This window comes from Gambusia affinis, linkage group LG04 (assembly GCF_019740435.1).
Source record: "Gambusia affinis linkage group LG04, SWU_Gaff_1.0, whole genome shotgun sequence".
NCBI lineage: Eukaryota > Metazoa > Chordata > Actinopteri > Cyprinodontiformes > Poeciliidae > Gambusia > Gambusia affinis.
This window is the reverse complement of record NC_057871.1, coordinates 7,501,964-7,527,882: the sequence shown is the minus strand read 5'-3', so window position 1 is coordinate 7,527,882 and position 25,919 is coordinate 7,501,964. Positions and strand designations below refer to the sequence as shown.

Sequence of the window (25,919 nt, the reverse complement as noted above, 5' to 3'; positions counted from 1 at the left end):
TTCTCACATGCGTCTCTGTGAGTGGCTGCATCCTTGTGTGCACCGTTGTGAGTAAGAGATGACACACGCGCTTTCATGCTTTCTCTGCTCTCTCAGCAGTTCTTACTGTGCGGTCTGCGGCTGAGAAGGTCGTTGTAATTACGTAGAGCGTCAACAAAACATGCATGGGAACGTATAACTTACACTGAACCCTGTGTGCAGGTGTCTAGTAATTCATATCTGGCTTATTGTTTGCTGCAGCCAGGACCAATGCTGGAGTGCCTCTTCTCTTGTCATGCAGAAAAAATGGGTGAACAGCCTCTCTAATTACACTTCACCCACTGACACTAATTTACATACAAACACAATTGCGCTCCAATCCAAACCTTCATTATCTCTGGATTCCATTCTGTAGGGCATGATATTTTGGCTGTTATATTTCATTCAAGCTTTGTTTCGCAACACGGCTGCTTAGTCATTCCACTAAGTGCGAGACACAAATTGTAGCCTTCCAAGTGATAGTACAATCCGAGAAAATGTGCAAATATCGCAAACTAAGGAAAGGACAAAAAAAAAAACTCTTTAAGTTTTTTTTTCTCATCAGTTTTTATTCATCATATGTGCAAACATTTTGGCACCTGTCTAATTTCTTAACTAAGGCTACAAATTGATTTCCAAGATAGATAAATAGGGCTGCACAGTGGCGCAGTTGGTAGAGCTGTTGCCTTGCAGCAAGAAGGTCCCGGGTTCGATTCCCGGCCCGGGGTCTTTCTGCATGGAGTTTGCATGTTCTCCCTGTGCATGCGTGGGTTCTCTCCGGGTTCTCCGGCTTCCTCCTACAGTCCAAAAACATGACTGTCAGGTTAATTGGGCTCTCTAAATTCTCCCTAGGTGTGGGTGTGTGTGCGCATGGTTGTTTGTCTTGTGTGTCTTTGTGTTGCCCTGTGACAGACTGGTGACCTGTCCAGGGTGTACCCCGCCTCTCGCCCGGAACGCAGCTGGAGATAGGCACCAGCAACCCTCCCGACCCCATTAGGGAAGAAGGGTGTAAGAAAATGGATGGATGGAGATAGATAAATATTCTTTTGTTTATGAGTCTTATTTAAACAAAGTCAGTAATGCTCCTTGAACATGTTCCAGATACACTTTGATGTGTTTTCTCACTTTAACAAAGTAGTTCCTACTTTTGCGTATCAACTACTTTGTTATGTATGTACGCAAAGTAGTGCACACATTAATGAACGCAAAAAAGATATGTTTTATTCTCTTTCTGTTTTTTTTTTTGTTTTTTTTTTGACAAAAGGATCTTAAAAGTGGGGAATGAGTTGATATTAAGCTCTCCAGAGTCAATACAGTTGAGCCTTTTGGAGTATGGCTCTCGATAAGCTTTGCACATCTTGACTGAATTGCTTTCCCTATCCTTTGCAAGAATGCTCAAGCTAACTCAACTCAGATTGGATGGAAAAACATACATTTTAAAACCTTGACAAAGATTCTGAATCGCTTTTCTGTCTGATTTTCACTGAACCATTCTGGATTTTCTTTAGTGGGGTAAGAGCAGGGGTGCCGTATAAGGGGGAAAGGTTATGACAATTCTAAGGGCCCCTGACCAACAGGGGGCCCTCCACAATTTATTTATTTATTTTTTGTTCATAGAAAGATAAAATAAATAAAACAAAAAAAACAATTGGGGCCCTGTCAATTACAAAATTAATCATATTGTATTCTCGAAGATTGTTTTTAGCAGTAAAAATTAAATGTTACCCTTCCCAGACCAAAAAAAACACACATCCATATTTGCCCTGAACTCCCCCTGGATCTGCATCAAAGGGTTCGCTCCTGCTTGGAGTGCTTGAGGGTGACAGTGTTCAGCAGCAGTCAGTAGGAACGACTGTGGCAGTTACTATGCTACTAAGAAAAATAATAGTCAGGTTTTCTAAAAAATAAAAATTAGAGACAGGGAGAGAGAGAAAAAGGCAAGAGGGTCAATTTATAACCCAGTTTTTCTCCAAGAGAGTTGGGTAGACTATGTGAGATTATCAACCATTTAGCATTGTTAGCTTGGCTGCAGACTACTGTTTGCCTCCATTTCACTAGCATCTAATAAATTAAGGAAAAGAATTACCAAGATATTCATATATTTATCTTGTCCCTGTACCTTTTACCACAACTTGAATAAAACAACTACATAGCATTTTTTGAGAAGTCTGGATTGCTTTATTTGTATTTTGCATGTTGCCTGTGACAGTTGCTCCTGGGGAGAGACATTTCAGTAATCTACAAATTAAAATTTTAAATTTAAGCAAATTACTTGCATACTGTATGCAGACTGTGGGATGTAAAATCTATGAGCAGTAAATATTGTGCCTGTATCAGTATTGGACCAAATAAAGCAAAGCCGTTGCAAGCCTTTAAAATTGTGACGCTTTCGATAGGTCAGATAGACTCAAAAAATTGTAATTTTTTGTCAGGGCAGTGCCCCTGGGTAAGAGTAAAAAATCCTAAACATAAATGTATTCTAAAAGCAACTGTCTATCCTTTTTCTTTTACTTTGTTATTTGCTGCTTTGTATTAGTTTATTTCATACAATTCCAATAAAATACATGGAAGTTTCTAGTTGAGAAGTGACAAAACATTTTAAATGTTTAATAGCTTTGTAAGATACTGTAGATCATTTTAACATTTTTAGTAAATTAATTGTATTACTTTGCCTGTATTTTCACTGTTGAAATCTAAGAGCAGTCCAGCAAAATTTCAGCACATTAGAAAAAATTATCTGAAAAAACTTCTAACCTCCATCATCAGAATCAGCTTTATTTGCAAGATTTGTTCACACAAACAAGAAATTTCACCCTACAGGTCAGGAGAGAGGAAGGGTCTTCCCTGACAATCCTTTCTGGAGACATAATTGTTTGTTTCAGAAGAATCGGTTCTCTTTTGTGGATGATCTGCAGTTTGTGTTCATTTGTTTTGGAAGCAGCAGTTTGGCCATTTTGTCATCCAGACAGTGGACATTAACCGGGTTGATTGAGGGCAAAGGTGAGTCCAGTTGCTGAAGTTTCACAAGCACGCCTGCCTGTTTACCTCATAGAACTACTCTAAATCCCACAGAAAGCTGCTGTGCTACCAACAGTAAATTTGATGAAAAATGGAGAACAGATGCCTGGCGAGTACAGTCTGATGCTTAGGAGTTACTGTCTATTTAAAGTGACCACAGAATGGTGGCTGAGAGCATAATACCTTCTGCCTCCACATCCTTTTAAAGGTTCATCAATATAAAGTACCATGACTAATCAAACCTCTCAGCAACTCTTTCATTCTGAAAATTGTAATTGTTGTTGCACACGAAGCCAGAACAGACTAATCAAAAAGTGTTTCAAGGAAACAATTACCCCAGCTCAGTGTACAAATGAAAAATACCTGCTTTGAGAATGACTACGAGCAAGTCCCTGCTTGTATTTGAATTGCAAGAGAAAGTGGCATTTTTGCAAACTCAGTCCCTTCTTTCTTCTTTTCAAAAGAACAAAAATCAATATCTGTCACTGTGTGGTATGTTTAGCCCAGACATTTCCTTATAATGAAGAGCTTTTTATTTATGCTTTAAATGAAACTGGTTACACACAAAAAAGTCAAAACATCTAAGATGCAATGTTTGAAAAATTGAGTGATCATTGCAAGTTATCGTGCTTACAATATTAACCAAACATATTTGTAATTATAATTTTCACTGTGAAGTAGCAGCATAACAAAATCTTCAAAGATTTGGCTTATTGAAGGGGATTTGTTCAAAGTTTTGTCATAAAGTCATCATATAAGTCATTAATTTTATATTTATTTTTGCAATCAAATTTTGTCATAAATCTGCAGACGGAGCACCTAATTTAAAACAACCATGTTCAGTGATGAAAACTGTAACTTTTGCCTTTGATAAACAAAGAGATATTTGGAAGGGAAAGAAAGCTGCTTTAATGAATAAAAAGACTGATGATGATTTGGACGTGTACAGCAGTCAATGGCACAGCATCTGTAAAAATCTGATGAAAAAGAGAATAGCTTCAGTAGCAAAATCCCTTCGCTATAAAAGCAGCTCAAAAACAAAATGGATCATCTGGGGACTCACAAGCTGAGGGCTACCAGAGCCTACCAACCAGAATGTAATAAAAAAAAAAGAAAACTCTGGATAGATCTTAAAAAACAAGAGCATGCCTCACAGCCCAACAATCTCAAAGTAATTTGAAAGAAGAGGAGCCAATCCCAGAAAGCACACCTAGAGGAGTCCTATCTGGTCTGAAAATTTGTTCACAAACTATAATATCTTATGCCTTTTGTAGATCACCTCTCAGGGTTCTTGAAACATATCAGATCTCAGAATTTTAGATTTTTTTCCAGATTCAAATTTCAAGAGGTTTGAATTCCGTTGTTTTTGACATACAAATACAAATTTCACCACAAATTGATCACATATGCCTCAAGGTCGGATGGATGGACGGACGGACAGACGGAATTAAAAGATCCGATGCATTTGGAAAATATTCAATAACATTTCACTTTTCCCAAATGTTAAGGGAATGTTTTGCAGGAGCACCCAAACACTATCTTTCCTCATCATTATAATGGGTTATTTGTGTGTAAACGTTTGAGGAAAGAGATTATTTTAATTCAGTTAAAAATAAAATAATAATCTCTTTTCATCAAAAGGTAGAAAAGTTGAAGCGCTGTTAGTACTTTCCAGTTTCCACTTTACTGTAAATGAAACAGGAAATATTTTTCCATGCTCTATTTTTCTTATTCATATTCATGAGTGGAAAATATTTCTGTCAGATATACTTTTTAGCAAAATGTAGGATTCCAGATCATCTTTTAGCTCTCTTCAGTGACAGGATTTACTTGCTTTTGCATGGACCCAATTACAAATCAGTCTGCCTCATTATGAATGAGTTCTTCAGTATATAAGACTACAATGGTGAGTCTCCCTTGGAGTCTATGCATTTTGTTTTCACATAGTGACTGGTGTTCACTCACTCACTCACTCACACACACACGCAGATGCGCGCACACACTAAATAAGCCCCATTGTAAAGCCATTATAATGTGAATGAGGGCCGCACTAGCTCTACTGAGGTTTGTGTGAGTAAGAGTGTGTCAAAGCAAATGGGTTGGAGAGATTGATGAACTGGCAGGGAGTAAAAGGAGAACACCTAATCAAGTTAAAGCACTATGAGTGACAAGCAGTAGCTCCTTGATCGGCACTCAAAAGAAAGCCCTGATATAAAACAAACAGAGACCTTAAAAGGGAACTCAGGAGGGAATTGAATGCTGGCCATTAAAATTGTTAAGCATGCAAGTTTGAAAATGTAACATGCAATAGGACTTGTGGATGAATTTTACAGTGTGAAATACTTTTTTGGGAAAAAATCCAATCTTAACATTAAGATTAAAATTTAACAGAATATGTTTGTTCTATCAACCCCTATTGATGTGAGTTGCATTATGAACATGTACGACACCTTAGTAGAGGATAAGACATGATACCAGGTGGGCTGTTTAAAATGCCTATGTGATAGTGAAATAATTGAATTCCACTTCTAGTTAGTTTAGCCACAGCACCAATATTTAAGGCAGAACTTGGTGTCCAAATGATGGTAAGGCTGACGTGTTTGTATGAGTTTTATTATCACTATTCATTTAGTAAAATGCTTTATCTCTCATAAAACACTTTCTTTGTTGGAGTATGAAGTTAAGTTTGTTCCCAACATTAGGCAATAGAGCAGGAGTGCTAATGCTAACTTCGTGTGGATTCCAGTTGTAGAACGTTAAAGATGAAATAGTTATATTGGTTGTGATATCAATGACTTTAATAACTTTGTAGAAATAAATGTTTAAGGCTCCATTGATGCAACAATTTAAGTTTGTATCCTCTTTCATTTAGTTTAGATACAGTGCTTAACACTGAGACAGTCATTGCTAATGACACAGCACACTTTAACCATGGCTGTCTGGAAAAAAGTTGGCTACTATTTTGAAATGTTTTATCTTTTGATCGCAAAGCTGTTTTTATTTAGTTTGGTTGCTGTTCTTTTTGCAATAGAGGACACATTAAATAATTCAATTTCATAAATGGGAAAGACGCCTGTTGGCAGAGGTGTCCGCTGTCATGAAGGAAAATCCTTTAAATTTGTTCTGGCATACGAATGAATACATCCTTAAGACTGCTTTTTTATTAATCAGGAGTGATTGCAAATGATTCATCTGAGCTTGTAACTCTTAAAAGCATACATGAGAAAAATGCTGACAACTCTGGTTTTGGTGTATTTGACTGATTATATCACAAGAAGTATAAGAATCTAGTATCAATAAATTATTGAGGATAGTCAATTTTTGAAAGGCTTCAACATTCATCCTGAAGCAATTAAATTAAGTTTGAGCTGATAGGGGAACCATCTTATGCGTTTAAATGTAACAATTTGTGGTAGGTTTATGGGCTATACAAAACATGTTCATTATATTTTTTTGTAAAAATTATTCTCAGGTAAGATATCATTTTGCTCAGTTCTGTCTATTTGAGCTTCTTTCAGAATGAGTCATTTTAGGGCATCTGTCAATTTAAATCCAAATAAGCTGGCCACACCACCCAACTAATTTTTACACTCGCACTTTATACATGTAAAAATGGCTGCAAAAAGATGTGCAATTGTAGCTAGAACTTTGACCCTGAGTCAGAATCAGGGGAAGTGGAGCCTCCTGCACAACTTTAAAGGATGCAGCGGTGGTTTCTGAATGGTAAGTCGATGGCAAAACACTTGTCCTCCACCAGCCATTGTACAGTGCATACAAGGTTGGAGGGAAAGAAAAGTTACTGAAATGAATAAATAGACTGATGTGAACCCATGTGGGCTGATAGGTGAAGGGCTGGGCTCGAATGGGGTTGCTAGGCAATGGGAGAGGGTCTTCCTTATGACTTAATAGGTTTCTGAAGGGGCTTGTTTTACAGACTTAAAAAAAAACATTAACTTATGGCGAGAAAATGTCTGGATGATGTTTTTGAGTGCTTATTCTGTTAAAAAGAAGAGTCCCAAGTGGAAGTACAAAAACATGCAAAAAGTGAAATTTGCATAATAGGTATCCTTTAAGCTAGAGTTTGTCTGCAGTGGCATCCAAGCCATGATGAATGATGCTGTGGATGGAGACGCTGAGGCAAAGGGTGATAATTAACTGACAAATTAACTGGTACAAATCAATTTATCTTCTTGTTGGAGTCCTATCTAATTAGTTTCCAAACACACATGCCACTTGTTCAATAAATAATCGCCATAAAAGTGTGTTCATTATATTATCCACCTGTCAATGATTTGACAGCAACAGGCACATTTTGTTAAACCCATGAACTTTTCTCACATACAAATCAAATATTTTATGACAACCAGGTCAAATGCAATTAAATACATCAGAAGAACGAGATTGATTGAAAACAGAGCAATTTAAAATAGATGTTTTCAAAATCTGATCAGTTGCTTTGTGCCATTTACGATGTTATTAGGATGTGAAATCATGCTATTGTGAGGTTATAATTAATGATGATTTAATAAATATGATAAAAAATACAAAACCAAATATAATTTTTAACTAATTATATTTGATTTTATTTGATTGCATACAAAGGTCTGGCTGCTTTAAATGTAGAGTCTGAAACATTCTTCTGAAATGTCAACTTTAAAATGTTAATATCAGCTCTTGATTGTACAGATGTATTGTAGGTCTACCTCTTTTCTTTTTTTTTATTAAAGGCAATCAATGTCTGTTGTGTTTACCTGAAGTTTAATAAGTCAATATTAAGCAGAATAAGTAAAAGTTAAATATTTTATTTGAGAAACTAAAATAATTAATTTGTGTAAAAGTATATTTAAAATGATTAGAATTAAACTTTTTGATTAAAAATATTAACATTTTTACAATTTAAAAATGTTCTTAATTTATATGCAGGGGGAGAAAATTAATAATATATATATACCTACTTTTATGTTTATTGTTTTAGCTGTTTAATCTCTGCATCTAAGTTACCAAAGTTATTGTTTTTCCCAAATTGCTATGTATATATTAAATGATATCATTCTTTCTGTATGTGATTTTATCGTTTCTGATGGGCAAGATATTGATTTTTGTCAATGTTTTTTCTCCTGTCACGTAAATTTGACGCTGAGCGCCGAAAGTAATATTAAACAGCGAGAGGGAATCGGCAAGGGGCGCGAATAACCCGCACCTGTGCGCATCCACATGTGACATCGCTCATCCGAGCAACACCAACTAACGGGCGGAGAGCTTTTACCCACCCAGTGATAACTGATGGCCGAGAAAAAGCCTGTTTGTGTCAATCAACCCCTACCTCTCTCTAGTATCCCTCTCTCTATCCCCCCCCTTTCCCCCTCCCCCTCCACGTTTTCTCCCTCTATCGCCTCCGCTAGTCAGGCTCTTTCAAACCAGCAGCCTTTACGCGCGGCTGCCAGTCGTCAGCGGGCAGCCGGATGCGTCGAAGCTCCGCCGCATAACTAGCTGAGATTCACAAACAGATATCGTAGTATAGGGCGGGATAGCGGGCGGGGAGAAGAGAAACAGAAGTGTGATGAATCGGGGGAGGAGAGAGGATCATTCCGACTGGACGACCCTGCTGCTTTTGTAGAGACGGGGAAGAAAGAGAGGAGGGGGGCGAGAGATGGCACAACGCCTCAGCATCCAAAAGACGCGGGTGCACCACCGAGACTGGAGCCCCGGACTCATCACCGGCACCAGCAGCAGTAGCAGCAGCAGCACGTTCACCGCTCCACCGCCTCGCTTCCTCCAGCACGGCAGCCGCTCAGCCCGGGTTAGAGGTAAGTAGGCGAGTCTGTGCAGGTTCCCGAACATTAACTACAACAGCGTGAAGCGGGACGGAAAACTGTTGAATTACGTGTTATTAGAGTTTGCAGGAATTTGCTCCCATTGGAAAACAAATTATTCAAAGAAGACAAACAATACGAGACGAGTAAATTAAGTCAAACAGGGCTATTTTGTTTTGCCTCTTTCCATTGTTTACACTCTGTGCAGCACCATTGAATTACTTGTTAAAACTATAATCCTGCATTAAGACAACAATTAAATAATAACAAAATGCTAACCGATAGAAAAGAACAAACGAGGATATTTTATCTTTTTTTTTTTTAGTTTAAGCAACTAAAGTTGTTAATCTGAGGGAAAAACTTCCACGTGAGGACATTTTTTAACCGGTGCGAGCGCCCTCTTGTGTCCTAGCGAGAAAGCCTAGTTATACCTTTTATTAACATGTTAAATCAGTCTTCCATTCAATCAGAGCTCCAACCATCAGCTTCCATAAACCGCCTCCACCGTTGCCTAAAGCACCGTTTATTCCTAAAGAGTAAAGAGCGTCTCTTTCATCGCCCGCCTCCTTTTTTCTGAATCTCAGACCGGAGATTCTGACAGTTTGATAACCTTGAATTAAAATTTGTAAGCATTTTAGGTATTTCAGCCTGATGACTTCCAGTGTGCAGCAAAAAATTTGAGAAGAGTCAGCGCTGCACTGTCCGTACAGCCGAAGACAGTTATTACTCATAAGCTTTCTTTCGTACATAAATACAAACGAAAGCTTTCGTATTTATGTGTGGGAAAATCTTATTGGTTTTGAAAATTTTTATAACTGGTATACTTTGATACCTATAACTGATGTATGATATAACAAGATTTTTTGGGGGGGAGAGTATTTTTATGAAAGCGCTATTTAGCTCATCTCACACTTACTGGCATAAGTAATGCCGTTTCATCCTTGTGCTGGTAGATCTCCAAAAGAGCAGTTACATTTTTTGCTCCCCCCTTTCTCATTTACTGATCTAATATTTCAGGAGTATGGCTGGAATCCCTCCTCTTTGACCTTCTCCCTGCTTGTGTTCCCTAAAAGTGAAGAACAAGAAAAAGGGAGAGATGGAAAATCTAAGAAGAGGCCATTGATATTCAAACTGAAAGAAGTGGAGGAGAGGGGCACAGAGAGACAGAACAGGAGGAGGAGGAGAAGAAAAGCGAGAGAAAGAAAGAGATGCTGTGGGATCTTTTCTTCTGCCTGGCTCCCGGCACATACATTAAGATGCTAATCCTGCTCTTTTTTGTCTGTTTCTATAATTCATTGCGTTTTGTTCCTTTCTCCTTCTCACTTTTCTCGCTCTCTCTCATTCTCGCACTTCTTTTCCTCTGTGCTGTCATGGGCCTCCCTCCCTTCAGATTAGTGCTCTTGGCAAAAGGATTCCAGCTCTAATTTTGTGGTATTTCAGATGATTAGGTTCAGAAATAGGACAGAGGTGCTCAGAGTTTGGCACAATTAGAGGAAATCTCTGCGGAGCTTTATGGGACTGATTAGTTGAGCTCCTATTCACCTTCCTGCAAGACAACATTAACACACAACCAGCTGTTGTTTATTTGTGTGGATTAAATTTTGTGTCATGTTTTAACTGGGACGTCATTTGCATGTATGTATGTGTGTGTGTCAGAGGCTGGCTAAGCCCCGAGGATGCAAGTTGTTTTCAATCAGTTCTGTAGTTACCAGCTGTGCCCTCACATTCCCCAGGGTGGCACAGCCTAGGTACACATTCACTCACAAATACACACAGAACTAATGCAGGATATTCAACCTTGTGCAATGAATTTATTCTTTTCGTCTCTGCAGATATTAGTCAACCCCTCTATGTGACTCCTCTGTGACGACCTGAAGCTAAGGAACCTCGGCTGTGTTTCTTCAATCAAGACCCTTCTTCCAAAATCCAGCTCTGCTTCCTTACTCACCTGCCATGGTGACATGACATACCCCTGAGTGGCTATGCTCCTGTCTTGCACACACAGACAATCTCTTGGGTTTTCCTAAACCTCTAGACACCTGCGAAACTGAAAAAGACATCTATTAGTTTGACGGACAGTACCTCCGCAGTTCGAGATGACAGTGGCTGTGAGATTCCGGCGTCACTTACGTAGACTCCTGCTCCTTCTGGCCTCATGCTGCCTCATTTCCCTGCTCCTATCTGCCTACTTCCTTTTCTCAAACTCTTCCCCCTCAATGCATCTTGGACAATCAGCCGAGCCTGCCTGCTCCCAGCCGCTTTCCATGTCCCCGTACCGTCAGCAGCTCCCCTACCCATATCCTCCTAACCCTCCGCACACACATGTCCACACTGATCCAGTGGTGCTAGTACTAGTAGAGTCACAGTACTCTCAGTTGGGCCAGGACATCGTGGCCATACTGGAGTCGGCCCATTTCCAATTTCGGATGGAGATAGCCTCAGGAAAGGGGGACCTTCCACCACTGACAGAAAAAGGCCGGGGACGATATTCGCTCATCATTTATGAGAATCTTTTGAAGTATGCACATGCAGATACATGGAACAGACAGCTGCTGCATCAATATTGCACTGAGTATAGAGTTGGCATTATTGGCTTCTACCGCTCCACAGAGAATTCCCCCTCTGTGCTCAAACTGCGAGGCCTACCTCTCGTTCTAAGAACCAACCAGGCACTTTGGGACTGCTGTGTGGTGTCCAGCTCACCGCTCCTCCATTTGACCAAGCCTGGCACAGATAGAGGGGCCCTACCTGGGGAGGACTGGACCTCGTTCTCGTCTAATCACTCCACATATCAGGCTGTGCTGTTAGCACGGGCTAAAGAGGGAGCGGGGGCAGGCAGCGGAGACATTGCTGGACCTGGTTTCAGCCTTGGCCTCCAGGCCACGGTGGTGCAGGACATGGGGTTGTATGACGGAGTGAGACGAATACTCTTTGGCCAGGGACTGGGCTACTGGCTCCACAGACTCATCCTGGTGGATGCCATCTCCTACCTCACAGACAGAAAGCTTACCCTGGGCCTGGACCGCCATGTTCTGGTGGATATAGATGATATTTTTGTCGGCAAAGAGGGAACACGCATGAACGCCAAGGATGTGAAGGTATCGGATGATGAGTGTGGGATACTTTGCATTAGAGAAAGACAGAGACGGATAGAGGATGAATTAATGTTGGGTCAGTAGTATTAGACTACCTCCCTGAGTCAGGTATCAACTTGTTAAAGCAGTAATCAATTGTTGTGCAATGACGAAGAGAAGGAAGGGTTTCTCTTTGAATCGTGAGCCACCTTAGTAGAAGATTGTTTCGGGAGATTTTTTTAAGAGTAATGTGTGAGAGTATATGTGTGCGATGCCTCCTTGTGTATGCATCAAGTGCATATTTGTCGGGGGTTGCAACAACAGAGCATTTTCAAGTGGGGGGTTTAGCCAGAAGAGAGGCCATTTAGGAGAACAAAGATTTGGTGTGAAAGGCGGAAAGAAGGGGGGTGAGTAAGAAAGAGAGGTAGTGAATGAAGCAGTGAGAAGATGAATGGCTCTTATTCCTCTTTTCCCACGTTCCTCCTTTTAGGGAAACTAAAGGAGAGTCAGCTGCACCGCTCGCCTCTCGAGATAGCCATTGTTTCAGCACACGCTCGTTCCGAGCAAGCATACCAAAACAGGCAGATGAGTTTTCTGTGCTCATGTTTACATGCAACAAAAGCACTGCATTTGCAGACATTTAAAATACTGATTCATGTTATAATGTATTATTTATGATAAAAAGCTTTTCATCTTTTTTAGAGGTAGGCTGAGCTGTTTTGGGCTATAAACTAAGAACAACAGTGTTTGCCCAGCTCACTGCAGGCATACAAAAGAGAAAAGTGGGTTTATGTGACTTTCCTTTTCTCTCTAGCTGTTTCGTAAATCACTGTTAGATGGTTATTAAACTGGTATGTGCCAAGGTTTCAAAAGATTTTAAAGAATTTTTATCATTGTTCCCATGATTTTAAATTAATTTCAGTGAGATACAAGGCAAAGTGCTGGGATAAAAGTACCATTCATTCACTAATTATTCATTAACCGTTATGAACTGCTGTTCCCTCACCTGTTGCCAGGTGAGGGAACAGGTGGATAAAAAAGGAAAATTTCCTCTTGCTTACAGAAGAGAGAAATTCTGCTGTTTAGAAATATAACTTTTAACTTTTTTGTGACAGGAGTTACAGCTGGTGAGCTTAATTAATACAATATATGTATAGGTTTATGGTTTACACCTCATCAGTGGTTAACAAGTAGTTCTGTAATAACCTTCAACGTATTGTTGAATCCCACGAAAAAAATAAAATTTTCAGCTTGTGTCGTTTAAATATGATGAGGGGATCCATCTGAATTATGATGGAACTAGACTTTAACACAAGGGCTGGCCAGAGGTTGGGTAAAGATTTAACAGTGTTCTATATATTAATGAAGAAAAATATTCTGTTTCTCTTACCTGCTACCTAAGCAACATACCTTTTTAGCAACTTTCTCATTACCATGTTCATCAACCATTCTTTCAGTTCCAAAAACCTACTCTTATTATCAGTTAGCATATTGATTTTTCTCATCTTCCTTTTGTCTGCTTGGATTTAGAGAGTGACAAATTAACAGTCATTTGTTCCTCTTAGATGTCCTTTTGTATTCACCTCATGCATCTCTGTGTTCTCATTTAAATTCTACATTTTTTTAACTATAGCCGACATGCACCTGAAGTGCTGCTGAACTGCCGTAGTTCTTATGTACAGCTGTGGATGGTGCTACAGATAAAATCTACATGTATTCAGCAACTAGTAAGGGAGGAGAAGAGTTTAAAGAGAGATACATTATCCTCTATAAAGAACAGCCTCATAACTGTAACTAGTTAGCAGTTCTTTTTTACTTTTAATGATTCCCTCTCTGTTTGTATTCACACATACACGTGCTGGGAAAAACTAACATCCTTTCACACGCTGCCTCGCTGCTCTTCTTCCTGTTTGGTATGTGCCGCCTGCCGACTGTTACAAAAATGTTGAGGTGTGGGTTTCGCCAAAGGGCCTGGCCACTTCCCTCCACAAACAGCCTGAGCAGGTGCACATGTTGTGTGCATCAACTTGCGCATGGACCTAAATGACAATCTTAAATCATGTCTGTCCTTTTTCTTTTTTACTGTAATCAGTGCTAGATGCTGTGACTTGTTAATCACTTTTCATAGGTTTGGGTGTCCAATCAAGTTAGGCTGGTTCCCCCCAGTATTTGGCAGACTGCTTGCCAACCAAGAATTTCATTGTTTTTGGGCTTTGTAACAATGTTTACAGCTAAACATTGTTATAGATTTATCCCCAACTCTGACTAGTTAGGGAACCATTTTGATTAAATTCTGACAACCTCTCTTCCAAAAATTCAATAAGAGTTATGTTCTAGGCTACAACTGTTTGCACCCAGAAGTCTTTCCCAAAAGTGATGCTGCTGAATAGCCTATGCTTTGTCACTTATTTAGATGAAATTGCTACTTTTATCCTTCTTGGCAGGTGATAGAGGAAATTTAGTGATCTGTTCTTTATTATAAGTTAGGAAGAGGATGCGAGAATAGGCAAAAAAAAAAAAAGTAAAGAAAAGAAAATATGCAGTCAAAGCTGAAATGGAGAGAAAAAAATTCTACCCCTGAATATATAAAAAAAAATGCTGGCAAAAAGATAAGAGAGTGCATTTTCCCTCTCCCACTCACACACATCCTGTGCACCATATTATTGTGCATGTACAGTACATGCTCACAAAATGAGCACACAAGCACTCTGTAGTTGGAGTTTTCATTTTAAGTCTGCCTGACTCTTCAGCTTTGTAGCATAAATATACATGAGGGGGAACTAGTGCCATAACAGAAGGGAAGGGAGGTGGGGAAATAGGAAGATGAGGGGAGAGATGGAAGAGATGGACAGAGAGAGGGTCATCACAAAAGTGCAGGCTGTGCCTTTTAAAACACTTTCTTCACATATTGGGATGGTTGGCAATCACAAAGAGAAAGACTTTCTTTTATAAAACCTACCAGGATTAAGTATTTAGAGGGAAAGGGGAGAGGCAGAGCAAGGTGCCTGTAGAGGGGTTTGTAGCAAACTTAGCTATTTCAGTGAAACAAAATGCTGAGGGGAAATGAGGGAATAGAGTAAGCTAAGAGGCAGAGTAGAAATATTTTTAGCAGCTCTTGCCTTATTGATGGCGAGCCTCAGGTAGAGTTGTCAGATTACTGTATGGTTGTGTGAGCTGGGGGAAACGAGGTATTATAAGTGTGACATCAACAGATTCATTTCATATTTTATATCTCTTTGTTGGAAGTAATTTATAGTAAATAATCTTGGTTAGATCTCAGATACTTTTTAGGTGAAAATTGTTGCTATGGGCACCTTCTGTTATTACATGTGTTAAGGATGGCGACTGATATTTGAGCTGTAAAATGCTAAAGTTAAAATCTAATTTGTTGACTAGATCAGTGTTTCCCAACCCTGGTCCTCAAGGCACACTGCCCTGCATGTTTTAGGTATTTCCTTGCTTCAGTGCAGCTGATTTCAATTGATGACTGATTAACAGGCGTTTGTTGAACTGCAATCAGTTGAATCAGGCTCATTAAAGCAGGGAAACCTCTAAAACATGTAGGACAGTGTGCCTTGAGGACCAGGGTTGGGAAACACTGGACTAGATAATGCCACAGGCTGTAGCTTTAGTTGTAATTTTATGCCTGTCACATAAGATACATTTGTTCGATAATGTGCTTAATTTAACAACATTTTAAGTGGATCTTTTTGTTCAGAAGTTGGAGGTGTCTTATGAGTTGTCTTGCCTACAGTAAATCAGTGTGAGTTCAGACATCAGGAAGAACTTCACCAGGGAGTCTACCTAATTGCTTCTCACAGCAGGTCAATTTAAAGACTGAGTTTCTGCCAACAAAAACAACATAAACGTAAAACTATTCTAAGTATTTGAATGAACACCCTGTTACGTCTGTCTCCTCTCCATGAGGTAGTTGCTTGTGTTGTCAGGAAGGTTGTCAAATAAATTGATATATTGGTATTAAAGACACTGACTTGCGTCAAAATTGCTAAACTGAACAATTCTCGTCTGCCCACATTATTGCGCCTCTACCAGCAGCAGCTCTGCAATAACAGAGACGCTCAGCCTCCCTGCAGTCACTCATCTGACCAAAACGATAGGCCGCTGCTGGAAGTTTGAAACTCCGCAAACATGGCAAGTACATCCCGGGGGGGGAAAAAACATATGCAATCCTCCTTAGCTGACAAGCTTTGTTCTGAGGTACTTTTCTTATGAGGCTGCTGGGTATTTTCTTTACTTAAAATAACCATCAGAAAATTACCAGAAAGAGAGAAATAGTTCAGGGCTGCTGAATAAATTTGCATAGATCAAGTCCTTGTGTACTTAGTTAAAAATATGTTTTGTATGCTCCAGATCCGCGTTTGTTTTGAAATACAATTTTAGTACAAAATGAACCTAAAATATTAGACTAAATAGAGTGTACTCTTTATGCCTGCGCAAAAAAAAAAAAAAAAAATTAGGTTTTTAAATTTTGAACATTTTACATACCCACTTCACTCTGTTCTTGTTTTCTCAAGGGGTTCAGTCAATTTAGATAAAGCACATTCTATGAATTCTGATTTTTCTATAAAAGTGATGGCAATAAAGTCATTTTTAGGTGTTTTCCTGTACACGTTGCATCAGAAAAGAAAAGAAAAAACGTCAAAAAGAAGGAGAGGGGATAAAGTTTTAGTGCGAAAATATACAACATGGAGGATGGAAATATTATTCTGGCACTGTAGAATTATTTAGCAGTTACAAAATACCAGATGGCAAAACATTTAACAATGAATAAATAGGAATTACACACAAACAATGTGAAAATGTAAAATGTGCCTGGAGGCTGATAAACAGTTAAAGTGGAAATTTTGTCACAGTGTTTGAGGAATCCTCGTTTACCTCTGAAGAAAGTCACATGCTGGTTGAAATAGAGCAGGAGACAGGATCGAGGCAAGGCCTATTTAAATGCAATTTAAATAAATGTAAATGCCACCCTTCTTTTCTTCATTAGTCTCACCCCCACCTGTTCCTGCGGTGACAAACAATATCCTTACCCCACTTCTGTCTGCACACGCTCACTCTCACACACATCTGCTTTACCTCTATTAAAATGATTCACAGGAAGGCACCCCGTTCGTGGCATTTCTCAAAATGAGGGATGATGTCAGTCAAAACCCTTATACAAAGGTTCTCAAGTCTCTGCTGGTGTTTTTTCCAACCTATGCATGCAGGCCTCTTTCTTTCTCAGAGTGGTCAGCAGCGATGGGTCAGATCTCCTTCTGCCTTACAGTCTTCTTCTCTCCTTGCTCACTTAAGTCATTGATTATCACCGGCCTGTTTGTATGCCTCTCTTGCATTTCTTCTCTTCCTCTCACAACTTGATCTTGCTCTTTCTCTCTCTGAGGGGTCTTCTTCAGGGGTGTTATCTAAGCTTAGATGAAACACACCTACAGAGATTGTGTGGCTGAAAGGTATTTTCTTGTTAGACCTCAGTTACTGCAATAAGACTCGAGTCCTGATTTTAAAACTGACCTCTTTGTACATTGTGTCTGTAGTATTTAAACTATTTGAATTTTTCTATATTTTTTCCACATTAAGACCCCGACTTTTATTATATTAATTCAATATATGATAAAAGAACAGCTTTTTTTTTTTTTTTTTGCAAATGCAACATGAAAAGTAGTATGTACATTTGCCTATGGTCACCTTCTTTCTGAAGGTAACAATGCACAATCCAGTTTATTGTTGCCAGGACAATAAATGGATTCCATTTATGCTCTTTGAGAATGGCAAGAAGATACATGTTCACAGTTTGTCACAAGCCATGATGGCCACTCTAAGCTACAACTGCACATTAAAAACATTATTACTCATTATAAAACTAGGGAGTGGCAGCATTATGCTATAGATATGCTTTTCTTCAGCTTAGATAGGAAAGCTTAGATAGGAAGATGGATGGAGCTAAATAAAAGGCAATCCTGAACGAAAACTTGTTGGAGGCAGCAAGAGACTGGAGCAGAGATTCACCTTGCAAGTGGAATTGCCCAGTTGAAGTCCAGACTTAAACAAAACTAGGAATCTGTGGCAAGACTTGAGAATTGATGCTCACAGAGCCTCTTCCTCCAATCTGATTTCAGTTTTCAGTCTACAGATGTACGGTGCTGACAGAGACATAACCTAAAAGACTTGCAGAAGCCAGTGGTGTTTCTCTGAAGTATTGTCTAAACGAGTGCAAATGCATTTCACACTTTTCTGATTCTTCTTTGAGTAAAACTTTACCTTCACTTTACCTATTGCAGGTATTAGAATTTTGTGTTTTGTCAGCCTCGAAAAAGAAAAAAGATAATTGATGCCATTGTTTTTTTACCTATTCTAAGGTGTTTATTAATTCTACATAGTGTTATATCACAGGTAGTCTGTTTTGCCTGGACCACTGAACAAAAAACTTGTTTCAACGTCTCAGATCTTACACTGTCAAAGGATTCAGTTATTTTCCATTTGACTGCATCACAAACAATGGATGAATAGATGCTTCAAATTCACACATATCAGTTTTTGGCCTTATTTTGTTTTAAATTCCTGGGTTATAATTTTTTGTCATACTTCTTACTGAAAAAAAAAATCTATCACAAGAATGGTGTTACCCAGAATGGGCTCAGTCCTCATTTCTTTGAAGTGTTTTGGCTTGGCATTCTGTCATTTATGCTGCTGCTCAATTTGGAGTTAATCTTTAAAACTAATTAAGTCAATCACACAAAGCTTTTTCTCTTGGTATCAGTGTGTTGTTTTTTTTCCAAATGCCATTTCATAGTTAATGAAGGAAAAACATAAACATTCAATAAAAGATTTAAGAATCACACAGGGAGGGAAGGAGTGGAGAAATAAGTACAAAGAGAGAAAGAATTGTTATTTTTGTTGTATTTTGGGATACTTATGTAAATAATTTATATATTTTTTTTAATATTGACAATGACAAACACATAAAGTGTAAAAACAAAAAGTAATATAGTTGTCCAAAAAAATATGTTTGGCTGTTTTATTTTATTAAAATTTGTGCCAAGTTGTTATACCCATACATTTTCTTCATGCAAAATGAGGGAAGTTTAACACTTGGAGCCATCACTAAAGCTAAACTTTATTAAGGTTTACACAGTAGGAGTATAGCTGCTTAACTGTATCTGAAAGCTAACACTGAACACCACCTATATGATAAAACATGGTGGTGGCAGCATCATGTTGTGGGGATGCTTTTATTTAGCAGGGACAGGATGTTGGTGAGTTGGCAGACTTTTTCTTCCCATCAGCACAAAGACCGGACATAGACAGGGCTAAATTGGAATAGTTTAGCTCAAATCACATTCCTGTTAGTGTCAAAGTCACTTCTATTTTGTGGAACAATAAAACAATGTGATTTATGTGGAGGAGGGTTTTTAAAAAAAAAACAAAAACAAAGTGAAAAAGGCATAGCATAAACACCTTGTGTAATGTTTTTGTCCACAAAATAAATCCTAATTGGTAATTTTGTTTCACTAACATTTTTTAAGGGATGGTTTTCCTCTCTAAATAAACTCTGAGGCTGTGGCTATGTGCCATGAATTTTCCTCCGCAAAATGAGGCAGGTTTTGCAGTCGCACCAATCACTCAAGCTAAAATCCTTGAGGGGGCTGCCAAGTAGAATTTAGCAGGAGGATAGCGACACCAAAGAGACCACAAGTACCTCGGATACATAAATGCAAGTTAATAGATGAATTTGTAAAATGCTTAAACATGAAAAAAGCTCTGCTGAGTTGTATCTCACCCACGGGACTTTAGGAGAGACGGAAAAAAACGGGGCTGAATGCTGGGAAGACTGGCATTAACTGGAAAGGCGCTCTTTCCTCTCATCAATTAGAGATGCCTGACCCAGTTAAATTTGCGGGTCTGGCGTTAATATAACACACACAGACATGCACGCACAGATATGAGGCATTCATGCAGATGAATCAAAAAATTTTGATTTACGTTTGCTTTTCAAATATGTCTAGTTTTCTCTTCTATTTTGTCACCCCTCTCCTCACTTCTAAATCTGCTGGTGCATTAAATCCCACTTGCAACAAAATAATTTTTTTATTAATTTGCTATTTTAGATTCCCCTAGCAAGGCTTAAGACCATTAAAGGAAAAGAGGAAAGCAGTGCAATGTAGAGAATGACAGAATGGGGATATGGTGCAGAGGTGGTTGGCGTAAGGGGTTTTTGAAAGGCGGTGAATGCCAGCTGTCCAGATGCCTGTCTCCCATCTGTTTGAACCCCAACATTTATCTGGCACCACTTCCACACACATGCATACAAGTACACACAAACAGACGTGCTGTCACTCGCATCCGCGCTGAAACAAAAACAGCATTGCCTCTCACATTAGCCTTCTGTGGGGGTTGAAGGATTGGGTGCAGAAATCACAGTTTTTGGAAACTGCTAATGCTGGTGTGTGTTTACTTTCGTCACTGTCACTGTCACTCATATGGTATACTGTCCTACGTTTTGTGTATCCAAACTTCCCTTCTTACTTTTAAAGTAGCTCCTAGGGGCTATTTTAAAAATAATTCTTAGTTTTGAGCTTGAAGTAAACTCAGCAAGCTGAGATTGGCTTTCTTAAGCAAGGCACAGTTCCCTTCAGATAGACAAGTTAGAAGGAAATCTTGCAGATCCATGCTTATGAAGTTGATGCCTGAAGACTTAATATTACTGTGTGGACAGTAATAGTCTGTGATAACTCACTTATATTAGTGATTATGGTTGCTATTATCACAGTCTCTGTGTTTATACTTTTGAGAGTGGACAACCTTACCGTAACATTTTCAAGAGGCTCCCAACATTTCTAAACCCAGCGTCCAAAATGGAGGTTGAAACCAGAAACAGATGAAACAAACAACCTTCATGTATTCCATTGACTCTTCCTGTTATCTACTGAAAACCTCACTCACTCTCTCACATCCTGAATGAACTGTAGACATGCTTTGCATGTTGTAGAAAATACAACTTCCTTTCTAAACAGGTCCTCTCTGATTTCATTTTTAAACTTTAAGTTTTCAGATCAGATATTGTTGTTTTGACTGCAATCTCTTGCACCAATTGAATTTTTGTGGTGCATCTCCACAGATTATTTGGTGTAAAATGTTAGTGTACGCCAAACTAGACATTATAATGATTGCTCTGTCACTAACATAGCAGGAGCAGAGGCAAAAAAGGCTTTTATGAAACACACGCAGAATGGAGGGAAAAGGCTGATATTATAACACAGAGATAAAATTGTACTTCCTTTAGTAAGAGATTTTTCATAAATTAAGTTTCAGTAGCAGTGCCAACTGATAATACGAATATAAGTACAATTTAGTGCAATACTAAATTACTATAAGCAAAAGTTTAAAAATGTAGTAATGAGTAGGTGTGCATTTTTCCTTTTCTGCTTTTAAATGGGAATCTTAACATACTTACAAGATGTTAAGCTTGATAAGATTAGTCTACTTCACCAGTTAGTCGCTTTCTGACAGCACCGTTATGGCTCTTCAATAGAAATAATGTGGTATTTTTATATGGAATCTCGTGCCGCAAAATCCTAATACAGTGCTGGTAAAGAGTAGTGAAGCAGTGTATAGAGTATTGCATGAGAGGATGGTCTGGGAGATAATTCAACAGATGGAAAGAGTGTGTTCATGTACAGAGGTGAACAGAGAATTGACTGAGTGGAGCCGAGACATCTGGAGAAAGAGTTCTGCTGTCTCCATGGAGAAAATCCCCCATAACTATTGGTGCTCAGAATGACAACCCGTCATTATTACCCCACCACACGTTGATGTTTTTATATAGGCTGACTTTGCTACAGTTTTTCATTATCAAAGTGTTGCTGATGTCTCAGGAGTTATTATGTAGTTTTCTAAAATTATTTTTGCTGATAAGCTTGAGGTTTGACAACTCTCTTGATGTCTATGCATTAAAAATCCCTGAGTTGTTTGAAGTTGGAAACCAATTCTTTGAAATGCAGCTTTCAAATGGTTTGATAATCATTTGTGGGTGGAAGCTTGGTTTAGACAAAACATCTGTGAGCAGGTTCTTGCTTGTAAAGGTTTCACTGTCAAGTGCATTTGCAGATATGAAGGGTTTTGCACTCTTTCATGTGGATATGGACGTGGATAGCAAAATGATAAATCTGTTGGTGAAACAGATTCAAGTTTTCATTCTGTTTGAAGATCAGTTTTGTTTTGCTTTGTTATCTCTTTTAGTATGCCTTGCCAGTGGAAGCTTTTTCAGAATTTCTGAGGTTAAAAAATCAGGCCTCCAAACTACCCCTAATGCTATTGAAGATTTTTCCATCCTTGTCTTAATTTAAGCAATAACAAATGTCGAAAACAGTTTTTTTAGCCAACATGTCCCATCCAAACCTTGTTTAAGCCATATATATGTCAGTAGCAGATTCTCATGGTATGACATCCTTGAGTAAAATTACTGGGGGTGCACCGATTTATCAAACAGATGGTTTATTGGGGACAATTTTCTTAATTTTAGGAGAACGCTGATTGGCTGACCTATCATCTTCAGTGCTTTACTTCTCCTGAGTTTGAGGTTCTATAATCAGTAAAACTCTCCTTTTCTTGTTGACAGCCTGCTTATAATCTGCATGTCTGGCTGGCTTACATCACTTCGTTACAAAGCTCAAGACGTCTCTATCATATTTAAGTCATTTTGTGTGGCAGCATTCTGTTTACCAAATAGAAAAAAGAAATTCTGACAGAAATACATATTCCTCTGAGAATAACAAGTGGGTAAACAGACCATGCTAAAGCTTGTGTTTGCCTTTAGCTTCCTATTGGTGCTACACTAAATGTAACAACTTGGTCAACATCTAAAAACTGGATAAATCAGAGCTTGTTTAAAACAGCTTGTAAAAAAAAAAAAAAAAAAAAAAGTCAAAACATTTTTTTGTAAAAAATAAAATGAGCACAGTTTCAATGTTCTCATAAGCACTTCCTTAGAATTAGTAAAAAGTAAAATCATCTATATATAGACGACTCAAACCCGGAGTGAATTATTGTACTTTTATAACGGACACTTCAAAATCTCGTTCAGGATTGATAAAATCTGTGCTCTTTTGTGTAAACCCTGACCCTAAATAAATAAATCCAACACATTTATGTTTCACAAAAACAATTTGCAAAATCTCATTGCTCTCTTGAACCTAATATTGTGGCCCGAACAGATCGTCACACTCTAAACACTTGTTTCAGTGCCAACATTATCTTCTCTATGTCTATTAAAAGAAAATTTGCCTGAATGCATAAGCAATACACCACCTTTGAGTTTACTTACTGCAAAAAAAGAGGTGCTTGCAAATAGTTTTTTGCTGAGATTGATGGTGCTACACCCAGAAAAACACAGCATTGTGTTGAAAAGTCAGATATAGGAGTAACAGATTGTCACAGTTTAAACTGAAAACATGCTAAAGCAGCTGTTATGTGTCCCACTAAGACGCCACAAATATCTATGGTGTGACTCTGCTGTTTTTTTGTTAAAGATCTTAGTTGGCAGAATACAAATGAGATGTTTAAACTAATATATTGCACACTTGGTCACACCCCTCCACTCACACACACACATGCCAACACACGTTAATAATACATTTTGACCGAGCGCACTGGGGAATGTATATTGAGTTACAATGCAAAGTGCTTAGCTACAAACTTAATTTAATTCTTAAGTCTTTGTAGCCTCACTTTTGGCTCTATGAGTGCACGTCCACAAGACATAGAGGATGTCTTAGGGAAGGAGACAGGGGATCAGATTAGGGGATTGTGCACATCTGTCACCGTGCAGCCCATCTTCCACCATTAGATTAAAGCTAATGAAGACACTCCCTGCATGTGTCTGTGTATTTGTTAGTTTGGAAGACTCACTCTCAAGAGGAGAGGTGGTGAGAAGAAGGAGAGAGCGTGAGTGCCTGGAACCGGCTCTTTGCTCTGACTCCAGCTGCTCAGGTATCATAAATCAAGAAAGGGTCCTGGGGATCGATTAAAAGCAGCATGACAAAGATTTGTAGTTTGGGTTCGGCTCGTGGCATAGGAGAAAGACCCAGATGACTGAATTATGAAAAGAAAAGTATGGGCTTTATTTATAAACAACAATCACACATACATATATAAATATGTGTGCGTGTGCATGTGTGTGTGTGTGTGTGGGAACAAGCAGCGAGAGGTGCCACAACAGCAAGAAGACGAAGTTGTAGAGTGCAAAAGAACAAGCAAGGGTATAGAGTCATAGAGGGAGAGGGAGCGATCTTTCTTCCATGCTGCTTCAGCCTTCCTTTCAAATTAGTACAACCCTGTCTCCTGAGAATGTGACATTTTCACGGAGCAAGCGAGGGAGAGATGGAGGTTCAGAGGAGGGTGGAAGGTGTGGAAGACAAATGCGGGAACTGGGGTGGGGGAGTGGGGCAGAGGAGGGGGCGCAGCAGAGAGGAGACAGCAGGTTCTCAGAGAGATGAGGAAGAAGAGGAGTGAGGAGAAGGCAGCGGCACAGAGGTGACGGCAGGGTTCAGGGTTTCACTTGGCAGCGTTAGGGACTGATGGAGGAAATGATGAAAAGGAAAGGAATATGTGTGTGTGTAAGTGTATGTGTGTGTGCATGGGTGGGTGGAGTAGTTATTAGTCTACCCTCCAGAGGCTACTAATGCACTGACCTTCATTAACTTGCATTAGTGTCGTTGTGTGGATGTGTGCGTGAGTGTGTGAGTTTAGTGTACAACTCGCTTTAGTTAACACTCATTACGGAGTCTTTGTTTAAAGGCCAGCAAACTAATGAAGTCATTAAATAAGTGAGGAACATCCTGATGCAAGTATTGAAACCAGAAACTGGAGGAGCGCTAAGGACAGAGAGGAAGAAACACTGGAGGAGTTGTGGGCGTACAACAGCATATAACAGACCTGACTAAAGAAAGATGTCGCAACAGCCTGTCGTTGACAGTCACTGTTGTCAGGCCATAGGGTAAGCGCTGATGAGAACACATTGTGATAGTCCTCGAAGGCAACCGAGTTCACTTAAATATACAACAGCGAGACATAACATCTAAATCACACCGTGTTTTATCTTGACTGCTGGCAGGGAGAACAGAGCCTAATTCACTGTTATGTACTTTTTACTGTTTAAAATGCTTCAATTGGTTTCTGTGTAACATCATTACTCATTCCAGTCTCTATCTCTAAATATCTGTCTCTCTGTTTATCTATATCTAATTTAAACTCATGTGATCTCTCTGCAGGCTTTGCTGGAGACCCAGAAGCAGCTGCGTTCCTATATCTCCAATTTTACTTTTAATCTGGGCTTTTCTGGAAAGTTTTACCATACAGGTGGGTTTCTGTTTGTGCAGGCAACATGTTCTGCATGTAGACCAAAAGATGCGATTTCAGTCTTATCTGAGCAGAGCGTCTTCTTCCACCTTTTTGCTTTTGTCAAATTCATGGCTCATAACAAACTTAAAACAAAAGATCTTTCGACTTTCTTTCAATAATGCATTTTGTCCTATTTGGAAAAATGTGTATGAATACATAAAAGGCACTGTTTACTTGCCATCATGCACCATTCAGTTATGCATAAAACCACAGTAAAACAAAAACAGTTTTTTTTTATTATTGAAATATAAAACTATGGCACACAAATATGTGCTCATGTCTCGCATTTCACAAAGAGCTTGTGTAGCTATTTCTTTGTCATCCACCTTTGTATTGATCTCATAGAAAGACTTTTTGTATATTTGTCCCTATTATAGTGTTACAAAATAGCATTTATGTAATTATGCTTACGAGGTCATGACATAATGTGGTGCATTAGCTACTGTAATGACACAAAGAATGAACTTTTGTTTTTATGTAGATGTATAGTTTTGCAGCAAGAGCAAGAACGTACAGAACGAACTAGAGCAGAAAAAAAGAAAATGAACTTAGATGTTTTTTATTTTGTTTGACTTTTATCTAT

General features: G+C 38.9%; 1 protein-coding gene across 2 annotated transcripts in view; it reads left to right on the top strand.

Annotated features, from left to right (window-relative positions):
- The first annotated feature begins 8,534 nt into the window (after window positions 1-8,534).
- The window catches only part of ndst3 (N-deacetylase/N-sulfotransferase (heparan glucosaminyl) 3), a 51,243-nt gene continuing 33,858 nt past the window's right edge, over window positions 8,535-25,919 (top strand). For both annotated transcript variants that reach the window (XM_044114813.1, XM_044114814.1), the window contains exons 1-3: window positions 8,535-8,843; window positions 10,682-11,947; window positions 25,207-25,294. In XM_044114813.1, the coding sequence (XP_043970748.1) occupies window positions 10,946-11,947; window positions 25,207-25,294 (1,090 nt within the window). In that variant the 5' untranslated portion in view covers window positions 8,535-8,843; window positions 10,682-10,945. The remainder of the gene's footprint in view (window positions 8,844-10,681; window positions 11,948-25,206; window positions 25,295-25,919) is intronic.